Raw genomic sequence first — 13,227 nt, 5'->3', positions numbered from 1 at the left:
AGGTGCTGGGACCCAAGGCTCTAGGCCATCATCAACTGCTTCCCAGGCCACAAGCAGGGAGCTGCAGGGAGAAAAGTGCAGCCAGGGCACAAACTGAAATCCATATGGGATCCCTGCACTTCCAAGGCAAGGATTTAGCCACTGAGCCATTGTGCCAGCTCTGGGCCTGGCTCTGAACATCTTATTCTTCATTTAATAAAAAGTTTGAAAACCTAAATTTATACTTTAGTTTTGCCATTCCTTATCACTCGTCTTAGGAAGTGATTTTATAAGCATCCCACCCTCTCAAAACAATCTCCATGGGCTGGTGCAATGGTCTAGCAAGGAAAGTCCTCCCCTTGAATGCACCGGGATCCCATACGGGCGCAGGTTCTAATCCCGGAGATGCCACTTCCCATCCAGCTCCCTGCTTGTGGCCTGGGAAAGCAGTCAAAGACGACCCAAAGCCTTGGGACCCTGCACCCACTGGGAGATCTGGAGGAGGATCTGGGCTCCTGGCTTTGGATTGGCAAAGCACAGGCTGTTGTGGTCACTTGGGGAGAGAATCATGAGATGGAAGATCTTCCTCTCTGCCTCTACTTCTCTCTGTGTATCTGACTTTCCAATAAAAAAAAAAATAATAAATCTTTAAAAAAAGAAAAAAACAATCTCCAAAAACAGTGTTTCAGGAGCCAGCATCATGACATACTCAGTTCCTACAATACTAGCTTTCCATATGGCTGCTAGTTCAAGTCCTAGCTGCCCCACATCTGATCCAGCCCTATGCTAATGCACTTGGAAAAATAGCAGAATATGGCCCGTTTTTTGGGCCCCAGAAAAGACATGGGAGACCCAAAGGAAACTCCTGGCATTCTGGCTTCAGATTCGTCCACCTCCTACCAGTTTTTTGTGTTTGTTTTTAATATTTATTTATTTTCATTGGGGATGCAGATTTACAGAAAAGAGATACAAGGAGAAAAACTTTCCCTATGCTGATTCACTCCTCAAGTAGCCACACGGCCAGAGCTGCGCCAATCCAAAGCCAGGAGCCAGGAGCTTCTTCCAAGTCTCCGACGTGGGTGCAGGGTCGCAAAGCTTTGGGCCATCCTCTACTGCTTTCCCAGGCCACAAACAGGGAGGGACATGAACCAGGACCCATATGGGATCCTGGCACATGCAAATAAAAGAATTTAGCCACTAGGTTTTGGTGCCGTACCCCATCTCCTAATGCTGAAGCCATTTGGAAAGACAACCAGAGGGTTGAAGATCAATCTCACGTTCTATACCTCTGTCTTTCAAATAAGTAAAGTAAATATTGAAAGCAACAAAACAAGCATTTTGATACCAACAAATAATCTTCGTTTTTACTCAAATAACATTTCAATTTTTATTTCCAATAGCAAAAATGCTTCTTAATATTAACAATGCTCAATCATAACTGAAATATATAACAAAGAGTAGATATCTGAAAATTTTAAGAAAAAGACAGTTTATAAAGCTTGGACTCCTATAAAATAAGATGAGAAATCAAAATTTCCAGGCTTAGTATTTGTTGATTTAGGTCAGTTAACAAAGACAAATGCTGACTTGATAAATACATTGCAGGAACTGATAAAAAAAAAAAAAGTGTAACACTTAGTTAGAACTTATTATCCATTCTCCATTTACACCTAATCTTATCTTTACAAAGGGACTAAAAGTCCTCATAGTCTTGAAGGAGTATGCAGAACAGTGATGAATTTCTAAAGAGAAACCTTCAAGAAAGAAGAGGAAAAAAAAATGCAATAAAAACTCAAAAATATAAGTGCCCCATAAGTAAATCAGTGCTGTTAATATAAAACAAGAGACACTTCAGGTGTTACGTATAGTCTACCAGCCAAATCCACAAATTTGTTATCATTATACAATATGTTTCAATATGAACAAAGACACTACGATGTGTTCCACTGTATGTGAAAATAATACTGTTAGCCCATGATCAGTATGGCTAATGCTTGAAATTTCAGGCTGAATGTGTTATTGATACAAAATATGTAATAAATTTATAAATTTCATATAGATACAATATGCAGAAGCACATAAACAATATAGTTTATTAGATAGATAGTCATTAGTCTACACCTGGTTGTCCTATGTATTTTCTTTTTCTTTTTTTTTAAGATTTATTTTATTTTTATTACAAAGTCAGATATACTGAGAGGAGGAGAGACAGAGAGGAAGTGGAGCTGCTGGGATTAGAACCAGCGGCCATATGGGATCAAGGTAAGGACCTTAGCCACTAGGCCACGCTGCCGAGCCCCCGACCTATGTTTTTATTTTCACGATAACATTTATTTAAAAAGTTTTATTCATTTGATTGCCAAAGTTAGAGGGAGAAGGAGGGAAACAGAGAATTCTTCCACTCATGCATTGATTTACTCCACAATGCCCAGGGTTGGGCCAGAAGGCAGCCAGGAGCCATTTCTAGGACTCTCATATGGGTTATGTAGATTTGGGGCTCTGCTCCCTTCCCAAATTTATTAGCCAGGAGCTGGATCAGAACAGGAGCTGCTGGGACACAAACAGCACACACCTATGGAATATGGATATCATGGGCAGTATCCCACTATGCCACAACACTGGCACCTGTGAAATAAACTTAGGGGCCGGCACCATGGCATAGTAAGCTAAACTTCCGCTTACAGTGCTGGCATCCCATATGGGTTCTGATTTGTATCCTCAATGCTCCACTTCCAATCAAGATCTTACGGCTTAGTAAAAAGTAGAGAATGGCTTAAGTTCTTGGGCCCTTGTATCCATATGGGAGACCTGGAAGAAACTCCTATTTCCTGTCTTTGCATCAGCTCTGCTCCAGACATTTAGTCGTCTGAGGAGTGAAAAAGGGGATGGAAGACAGATCAATCAACTGACCCATCAGTTTATCTTATCTCTCTCTCTCTGATGTGTCTCCTTTTCTGTGTAACTCTACTTTTCAAATAAAAAAACAACTTAAAAATTTTAATATTAAGTATCAGAAAAATTACATTCACCCAAGTCAAGTGGCTCTAATAAAATAATGTTTTAGAAATACTATTTTCGGGCCCAGCGGTCTGGTCTAGCGGCTAAAGTCCTCACCTTGAACCCGCCAGGATCCCATAAGGGTGCAGGTTCTAATCCTGGAGACGCCACTTCCCATCCAGCTCCCTCTTGTGGCATGGGAAAGCAGTCAAGGACGGCCCAATGCTTTGGGATCCTGCACCCGCATGGGAAACCAGATAGGGCAGGGCCAAATCTTGGATCACTGGCATGTGCATGAGCTATAATAGGGTGCGGGTTATGCCACGCTAGGCTACCACACCTACCAGTTTACATGACCAGGGATGGGAGCAGGCTGGGCAGGGCTAGGTTGCAGCACCCCCCAATAAAAGTTGGGATTGGGACAGGCCAGGCTGCAGAATCTGATGGCAAAGGCCAAGACAGGGGATTGATTATGTACAGCACTGGCTGTTGTGCTCACTTGGGGAGTGAATCATCGGATGGAAGATCTTCTTCTCTATCTCTCCTCCTCTCTGTATATCTCACTTTGTAATAAAAATAAATAAATCTTTTAAAAATTTTTTAAATTATATTTTGGCAATCTTTACATTGTTAATTAGGGTAAAAAGGCACAAGGGTTATAGGAAAGTGGGTAAGACCACTATTTTCCTATTGTTTCCGTCATATATCCGAGGTAAAGGGAATACTGAGAGAGAAGCCCCACCCATTCTCCCACCCACCCCAGGTCCCGGATATGGGGTATGCTCTGAGATCCTTGCTCAAGTGGTTTTGATAGTTCACCAGTTATGAATCGCTGCCAATCTCACCACTTCAGGCACAATGAGACTGTTGAAGAACCCCTGATTAGCATAGTCCATATCATAGAGTCTCCCTTTGTCCAGTATTTCACTGCCAACATACAGCTGAGCTGATTGACTGACCTGTTCTATCTTCCGTCTTTTCTTGGTGAAGGTTCTGAGTCCGGCATTTCAATTGAGGGGATCCCCAAAAAAACTTTGAGGTATTCCTAGACCAGATTCTTGTATGTTCTAGCAAGTACAGGGCCCGCCACAGTCCATCACCCCGATTAGCTGGTGGTTGCAACTGCTGGGTTGGTTCTGTTTTCAGCCCCGACTTCCACTGGAACCAATGGGTGTTGCAGTCCATCCTGGCTCTGCCCATCACATACTCGGCCCTCACATAAACCAGTGGGAGCTGCAGCCCAGTCAAAGTGATCCACAATAACCCCCACCAGGCCCGCCCCTACCCTGGTTTGCCAGTATGTGTAGCAGACCTAGTCCAGTCAGCCCCATATCCCATATCTTCAAAAAAAAAAGAAGTACTATTTCCAAGCATGTAAAATTTGAGTTAAAAAACCCAACAGGGCAAATAATAATATTCCAAAAGTTACTTGTTCTGATCTTACCTGCATAAGTCCTCTCACATCTTCCAGCCTTCCACAATTTAATGGTTTTGTCTGCTGAGCCAGTCAACATTAAACCCTGTTCAGGTAAGATCTTTACTGCCCATACTGCAGCTGTATGACCCTATGAATAAAAATGGGTATCAATTTCACTAACCACACAATTATATTTAATTTTCATCTAGAATATTCACAGAGAAACACTGTACCTGTAAGGTCATCATGCATTTGTCATTCAGCCAGACTTTAGCAGTGGTGTCCCATGAGCCACTAAGTAATGTTCCAAATTTTCCAGATGAAAGACTACAGACTAGGAGGAGAAAGTCTTGTTAACATATTCAGTCAAAAAAAAATGCTCAGCCCTGCAATGAGTTATTAAAGTACTGCATGTTAAAAGCTCTTTGGAAGTAACAGTACCCTAACCAATCAGGGCATAAATCAATGGACACATGGAAGAGTGCGGTGATCAAAATCAAACGGATGTCAGACTGGACAGTGTAAGGCCCTGCTGTGCTAAGGACAAGCTAAATGACCACTAGGATAATACGTAACATCAGATTCCTGGTCTGAGAAATAAGGAGGAAGGAACATTAAGTAGGAATGCACAGCTCTTTACAGATCTAAGAAATTATTTTAAAATACTCTTATACAGAAAATCATGGCCACTTTCATTAAAATGACTCACACACACAAAAACAAGCCTGCAGTCAAGATCAAAGTTCAATTCTAACAGAATGGCTAATTAAATATCTTAGTACTTTTATGTGAAATTACATATTACCAACACTATAGATATGAAAAAAATGAACTAAGGAAAGGAAGAATGCCCCACAGTGTCAAAGCAGAAGCACCAGTCATGGATTGGGAAATTTTTTCCTGAGACCAGAGGGAGCTTTCCACAAAAACCTTCCCACTCTCAGAAGCAGAGTCCTTGAAACAGCCGCTCCACTGGACTTGAGAACGGCTAGATGAGCGACTGCTGTGTTGGTGCTGTCCTCTTTTTCAAGCGGGAGTGTTTGCTCTGATTATGCTTTCCTTTCCCACTTCCATATACTGGTGACTGCAGAGAGCCAAGGCTAGCACATTGCCCTGGTGTTCTGGTGGACCAGGTCTAGGGAACTTTAAATGGGCCTGGAACTTGGGTGTGCAGAATGGTAAGGTCTCATGCCAACATATATGCCAAGAGCAGGGGACCCTAGAGGGCAGGCAAAGCTTCAGGCTAGCATACCACCCCACTGGAACACTGGGCTAGCAAACCCGTGAGCTCCAAGGCACGGGGACTGTGGATTGATCAGGGAAGAGGAAAAGGAGATGTGAGAGAGTATGTTGCAGGTGAGGAATCACGTCTGAGGAACTTCCATCGACAAGGCCACTGTTCTTGCAGGTAAGCAAAGCGGCTGAAACCGAGCAGTTTGGAGGGGGGAAGCTGGAGTACCTTTCAGGGTCAGACCAATGAACCAGCCCACGTGGAAGACCTGAGCTGGGCTATGAATCACCACCGACCACCACTCACCAACACACACAAAAGCTAGGGCTGGGGCCTACCTGGTGGGGCTAGACCACAGTACTTACTAGTGAGACTCAAAATGGGGACAAGTAATTTTAGGCTGGGTCATGACACTAACCAACATGCAAGACAACCGGGTCTGGGGGCAGATTCCCTGGGGGATATCTGAGCCAACCCCTGTAGAACTGCAATTTCTGCTGTTACGTTTATGAGATGAGTTTAGTGATAGGTTGAGCTTGGCATGATCATGGAATCCTCCAACACTCATGGGTGGGGGGGTGAGAACAGATCGAGCAGGTCCAGGCTACAGCACCCACAGGCATACCCAAGAATACGGTGTGGGGCACGCAGGGCCAAAACATCCACCAGCTTAAAGTCATGGTGGAGAGGGCAGACTGTCGGGTAAGGCTATAACATTTGCCAGCACATGTGAGATACGGGTCTGGGAGTGAGCCTGGTGGGGGAAACTCCCCTGTTGGGCCATAGGACCCACTGGTGAGCATGTGATTCAGGCCTGGGTGTTATTCAGGGCTGGCATGGTAGCTCCACCCATCAGTAAGTGTGTGGGTTGGCCTGGAGGGGGCTAGACCAGATAGGGCAGGGCCAAATCTTGGCTCACTGGCATGTGCATGAGCTATAATAGGGTGCGGGTTATGCCACGCTAGGCTACCACACCTACCAGTTTACATGACCAGGGATAGGAGCAGGCTGGGCAGGGCTAGGTTGCAGCACCCCCCAATAAAAGTTGGGATTGGGATAGGCCAGGCTGCAGAATCTGATGGCAAAGGCCAAGACAGGGGATTGATTATGTCATGCTGGGTCAGATCAACTACTGGCACACCCACAAGATCTGTAGGTTGGGAGCAGGGGAGCTAAGGGGATACCCTGGCTGGGTTGTGGTTCACACTACTGAGCGAGAGCTAGAATGCGGGTGGCGATCTGGGCTGGACATGACTGCAGTGTCTCTCAGCATGGATGTGATGGATCTGGAGTGGGCCAGACTGGGCTAGGCTAGGTCTCGGCACCCACTGAACCATTCAAGAGCTGTATCCAGGCATGGAACAGGTGTGGCTGGGCTGCAGCACCTAACAGCAAGAACCAGAATGGGTATGGGATGGATGGGCAAGGCCACTGCTGCTCCCAGGATAGGAGGTGGACTAAGTCAGTCTCGGCTGAGGACCCACCACTATGCATGACATCTGCCACTGGGAAGAGACCTGATAGAAGAGCCTGGAGAAATCCTTGTCAGGACACAGTCCCTGCAGATGAGCGCAAGAACCAACACTGGCAGTTGCCCAAACCAGACCAACTTATAGTACCAACAGGCATACATGTGGGTCAGGTCTGAGGGCAGGCCAGGCTGGACCATTGGCAGATCTGAGAACCAGGACCAAGTGCAAGACAGGCCGGGTCAGTTTGTAACACCAGCCAGTTCACCACAGGGCTGGGACTGGGGGCTGTATAGGCTGGCTGAGCTAGGTTGCAGGACTCACCAGCATGAGCTGGAACTGGGGACAGACTGGCCAGGCCAGGCTGTAGCACCCACCTGTGAATGCTGAGGTGAAGTAAGACATACCAGACTGCTGCAGCATTCACCAGTACACGTGAAACCAGGGGGGCGGGGGGGAGGGGGGGAGTCTGGTGTTAGTCTTGTGGGGGGGTCTGTCAGGGGCTCTCCTGCTGGGCCACTGTTCCCACTGGTGAGTGTGAGAACTTGAACCAGGGGCAGAGCAGGCTGGGAAGAGCTTCCACATCTGTTGGCCTGCATGTGAACTGGTTAGGGGAACAGCAATGCTGGGTAAGTGACTACATCTACTGGCACAGGCATGAGCCAGAGTAAAGTGTGGCCTAGTTGGGATTTGCCACAGCATCAGCTGGCAAGTGATGGGACTTGGGGCAAGTCATGTTAAGCCAGACTGCAAAGCCACCTGCAGAATGCCTGGTAAGGACAAGACCCAGGATTGGGAATGGGCCCAACAGGAAAATGGTGGCACCTCTTTGATGGGCTGCAACTGTCACTGGTGAGCATAAAAACCAGGGCTGGGAGTGGGCCTGGCTAGATAGTCAATGGCTGTATAGTGGGGTCAGTGGGGTTGAGCTAAGCTTCAATACCCACTGATGTATATGAAAGCTGAATGGGATATGGGATAAACTGTGCCAGTCTGCTGTACATTCTAGCAAGCATAGGAACCACGGCCCGGAGCAGATGCAGTGAGGGTTACTGGGGGTCACTCTGACTAGGCTGCAGTTTCCACTGGTGTACACAAGGACTGAGTATGGGCAGTGTTGTGCTGGGCCGTAGCATCCATTAGTTCACATAAGAGACAGGGCTGGAGATAGAACTGACCCAGTAATTGCAACTACCAGTGTGTGTGTAGGCAGACATGTCAGAACTGGGCCTCCTCAATGGCTAAGACAGGACAGTGGAGAGCATGTCCAGATGCATGTGGACTTCACAGCAGTCCATTGAGGCCTGCAGAGAATATCTGGTACCATAGCAGATGAAGCTAGCAGGAAAAAATTTGTGAACTTTCCTAGCAAAGCTTGACAGCAAACATCTGGGCCAATGGAGACTCTATGGTAGACTGTCAGCCAATGGACCTTGGAAGAATTTCCTCATCCGTGGATCAGCGAGATTGACAGCATTTTAGAAGTATTGAATCCACTTGAGGAGAACCCATGGAGCATGCTCCACATTAGGGACCTTGGGATGCAATTGGGTGGCCATTCCCTATCCCCCGGTACTGAGGCTGGGAGGCTGGGAGCCACTACTCCTCTAATCTCCTCCAATCTCCTCCTCCCCACTCCCCAGAAAAAGAAAGAAAATTGGAAACATTTGCCTTATCTATTTTCCCCTAATCCTCAAACCTTCCCACCCTAATCAATTATGTAAACATCACCAAAAATAAAATTAAAGGGCCCGGTGTAGTAGCCTAGTACTAAATACTATTCTTGATTTTTGCTGGGATCCCATATGGGTGCCGGTTCTAATCCCGGCAGCTCCACTTCCCATCCAGCTCCCTGCTTGTAGCCTCAGAAAGCATTCGAGGACAACCCAAAGCTTTGAGACCCTGCACCACGTGGGAGACCTGGAAGAAGCTCCTGGTTTTGGCTCAGCTCCAGCTGCTATAGCCACTTGGAAAGTGAACCAGTGGAAAGAAGATCTTCCTGTGGGTCTTAGATTTGCCATATGAAAACAGACATAATAGAAGATAAGAAATACAATGAATTTTCCTGAGTAAATGGAGTTCTTGCACAAAGCAGCTGAAAACTGGAACCACAAAGTACACTAAATTATGCATTCTCTTCCTCCCATAACAGAACAATTTACTTTTTGCCTACGTAAATACGTCTGCCTTTATCAACAACAGAAAATTTATAATAGAGACTTTACAGAACTAAGATGGTCCCAAAAGGCTTCTATTGTAGCCACACCTAAGATGGATATGCAAATTTTGTTTTGAAAGAGACAAAACTCCCAAATAGAAAAACATCAAAGTGCTATACTCACCGTTATTCTTGTGACCTTTCAGAATATAAAGTGGCAATGGGCTGTCCAGTGAGAAGATGCATATATTGTGGTCATTTCCTCCAGTGGCAATTAGTCCATGAGGATATGTGTCACTTGAGGGTATGATGCATACACAAGATACAAAGTTGGAGTGGCCACTCATACAGTGCATTTCTGTGAAGCCCCTGTTAGGACTGCAAAGATAAGATAATTAAAACAGGAGTTAACCTGCTGTCAGTGACACCAGCACCCCACAGAGGCACCAACTGGAGCCCTGGCTGATCTTCTTTTAATCCAGCTCCATGCTAATGTACCTGGAGAGCAGTGAAAGACAGCCAAGTCTTTGGGCCCCTGCAACAAGGTGGGATACCCAGAAGAAGCCCCTGGCTCCCAGCTTCAGACAGGCCCAGCTCTGACCCTGAGCCATGGGGGCCAATTGCGGGTGAACCAGTGCATGGAAGGTCTCTCTGTTTCTTCCCATGTCTCTGTAATTATGACTTTAAGTAAACAAAAATAAATTTAAAAAAAAATCCACTTTCATGAATCAATTGTTTTAAATTTATAAAGGATAATATCAATTTAAGAAAAGTCTGATTACTAGTTTTTTGATAAGATGTTAATTAACAAAAAGTATTAAGAAGGAAGGAAATGTGGAGAAAAAAATGTTATGAATAGCTTTTTTCCATTCTCCACTTTCATCTCTATGCATCAGTGACTGTTAACCCTAAGAAATCCTGGTTGAAGGGGCTGTCATGACACCAAGTTGCTGCTTGCAACATCATTGTCCCATGTGGACACAGTTTTGAGTCTTGCCTGCTCTACCTCCAATCCACCTCCCTGCTAATGTGCCTGGGAAAGCAGTGTTAAATGGCCCAGGTCCTTAAACCCTGCAGGTTTACTCCTCAAGGACACAGGGGAGACTTAGATGGAGAAATCCCTGCTGAAGTCAAACATACACACAATTAAGGTAACTAAGTTAGGGGAACAGAAAGTTTTGGCCTGGCAGATAGAAATGCTGTCATCTCACATAGAACTGCCGAGATTTCCTATCTGGCTCTACTGCCACAGCCATTTCCTGCTAGTCAGATTCTAGAATGTGGAAGATAATGGATCAAATGGTTGGGTCCCAGCCACTCTTGTAGGAGATCTGGATTGAGTTTCTGGCTCTGAGCTTTGGTCCAGCCCAGGACTAATTAATGAGGACATTTTGAAAGTGAATCACTGGATGGGAGTTCGTTCTCTCTGCTTTTCTAACAATAGTAACCATAAAATCCATTATCAATAAGCATTAAACGTAGTGAAGACATTTGTCACTATAAATCATTAACTTAGAACCCATTAATATAATGTAACCTACCTGCTAGAATATTCATCATTGTCAATATGCAAAAACGAAATTAATAGGGAAGGGGGACAGGAAGTCTTAGAGCCAATGGAACTGTTTCATAAAACAAAAAAACAATTTAAAAATAGGAACGAATATAAGGATATATAAATGGCTGCTCTAATATAAATGGCTGCTCTAAACAACAAAAAATGGCTGCTTTGGAAACAGTACAATGAAAATTGCCTCGGGACTGGAATGATGATCAATCTGGTGTGAATATCAATTATTTAGCATCATGTCTTATAAGAGGCCAAAAGAATAGATAATAATAGATTACATGGAAAGTAATGTTAGTTGCTAAGGGGGATAGAAAGAGTTGTGGCCATAACACAAGTTAAATCAAGGAGTTCGCAGTATGGGTGAAGAAGACAAGACAAAAGCATGTGAAGAAGTAAGAGTCCCCAGGCAAGGACTGAACACACTCATCTACTTTTACTCCCTTCCCAAGTCCCATTGAGACTGTGTATATGTGGAAATGTGGAAATCCACAAGGTCAAGGCACATGGAAAAAAAAAGAAGAAACAACTTTGAATAGTGAAAGCTGACAAATAGTAAAGGCCTTAGGAAAGCCACCAGAAAATCAAGGGGAAAATGAGCTTTACGCAGGCAGAAGGGAGAAATTATGAAGCACCAATAATCTGACGCCCTACCTACCCAACAAGTACACTGGTAGTATTTGTCTGATGGAACTATTTTGGAACTCTGGAGTCAGGTGAAAGCTTACAATGTCCAGGAAGAAAGGATGATCTACAAATGTGAGGTAACTTGGATCAATTTCAGCTCTCAGCACTGTACCTCATCTCTTAGTTCCGTTGCAGGTAGACTGTACTGGTGTTACTGGAGCAGCTTGTATTCAGGGCAGCAGCTGGGATGGGCAATAAGGATCTAATCTGTTCTCTGACAACTTATTTCTACTCCAACATTGAAGCTGCAGAAAGAAGCAGGCAGTACTGTTGCTGTACCTTCTCCCCTACCGCTCCAACTGAAGTGACTACCAGGGTTTTAAAGTTTCATTTATCATTACTCTTTATCTGAAAGGCTGAAAGACAGAGATGGAGATTCCTTATCTGCTGGTTTACTTCCCAAAGGCCAGTGACAGCCAGGGCTGGAACAGGTCAAAGCCAGGAGCCCAACTAGGTCTCCCTTGAGGGTGGCAGGGACTTAAGTGCCGGAGGGATCACCTGCTGCCTCCCAGGGGGTGCATTAACAGGAAGCTGGAGTTGAAGCACAGCCAGGTATTCCAATCTAGGTACTCCAATACGGGGTGTAGGTGCTCCAAACAGCACCATAGCGCCTATGCCAGACTCCTCCCCAACTTTCATGGTTTCAAAGGTCTGACATCCAATTCCCTTAAACTCTTCATTTTTTTGTTTTGTTTTTTTGGGGGGGGGATGGGAGGAGGGGAGAACTCCATATGCAAAAAATCAAAAAACAAGCATGTATGCTCAAGAAAGAGTTCTGGCTCCGTAAAGACCTGACAGGATGATCTCTGGTACATTCATTCTACAATAACAAACAAAAAAACATAACCAACGAAAACAACCACTGGAAAATGGAGTAATCTAATTTCTAGCATGTTAGATTCAGTATCCAATTGTCAACAATACCAAATACAAAAATCACAAAAACTAAACAGGAGAGCACAGCCTGTTTAAAAAAAAAAAAAAAGCCCACGAAAAATACCTAATGGTAGGTATGCTAGACAAAGTCTTTATTTTTTTTTAATATTCATTTATTCATTAATTACATTGCATTACATGACACAATTTCATAGGTACTGGGATTCCCCCCCCTTCACCCCAAACCCTTCCCCCATCATGAATTCCTTCACCTTGATGCATAACCACAGCTCAAGTTCCGTTGAGATTCCCTAATTAAAAGTTTACACCATACAGAGTCCAGCATCCCACTTTAGACAAAGTCTTTAATACAACTGTTTTAAAGATGCTTAAACAACTAAACATAATGAAGAAGAAAGTATAGGGAAAAAAAAGTCTAAACAAAATTAAAATGCTAGTGTGCAGATCAAATGCAAAAACAAAACAAAAAAATACCCTTAGAATTGAAAAGTAAAACAGCTTAATAGTTGACATCAAAAGTTTACCAGGTGTATTCAAACGCAGATCTGAGTAGGCAGAAAAAAATTAGTGAATTTGAAGATACGACACTGTAAATGATCAACTCAGCAAAAGCAAGAAAAATGATAAACATTGAAAACAGCCTAATGGTCTTAACTAACACATGAACCAAGTTAACAAACTGACAATTCCGTATGAGAGGAGGAAAACAAAACAGTTGAGAAAATAATGGCAGAAGACACCATGAATTTGATGAAGCTCAATTAATTCCAATTAAAATAAACTCAGAGATTCATAATGAGGAACATTAAAATCAAACTTAAGAAA

At 44.2% G+C, this 13,227-nt stretch overlaps 1 protein-coding gene across 1 annotated transcript in view; it reads right to left on the bottom strand.

Moving 5' to 3' along the window:
- The window catches only part of PLAA (phospholipase A2 activating protein), a 52,472-nt gene that overhangs the window by 31,436 nt on the left and 7,809 nt on the right, over window positions 1–13,227 (bottom strand). Inside the window, exons 2-4 of the mRNA XM_004581064.4 lie at window positions 9,436–9,629; window positions 4,627–4,727; window positions 4,421–4,541 (exon numbers count right to left, since the gene is read on the bottom strand). Of these exons, the coding sequence (XP_004581121.1) occupies window positions 4,421–4,541; window positions 4,627–4,727; window positions 9,436–9,629 (416 nt within the window). The remainder of the gene's footprint in view (window positions 1–4,420; window positions 4,542–4,626; window positions 4,728–9,435; window positions 9,630–13,227) is intronic.

This window comes from Ochotona princeps, chromosome 14 (assembly GCF_030435755.1).
Source record: "Ochotona princeps isolate mOchPri1 chromosome 14, mOchPri1.hap1, whole genome shotgun sequence".
Taxonomy (NCBI): domain Eukaryota; kingdom Metazoa; phylum Chordata; class Mammalia; order Lagomorpha; family Ochotonidae; genus Ochotona; species Ochotona princeps.
Note: the sequence above shows the minus strand (reverse complement) of the source record. Positions and strands in the feature narration are given on the sequence as shown.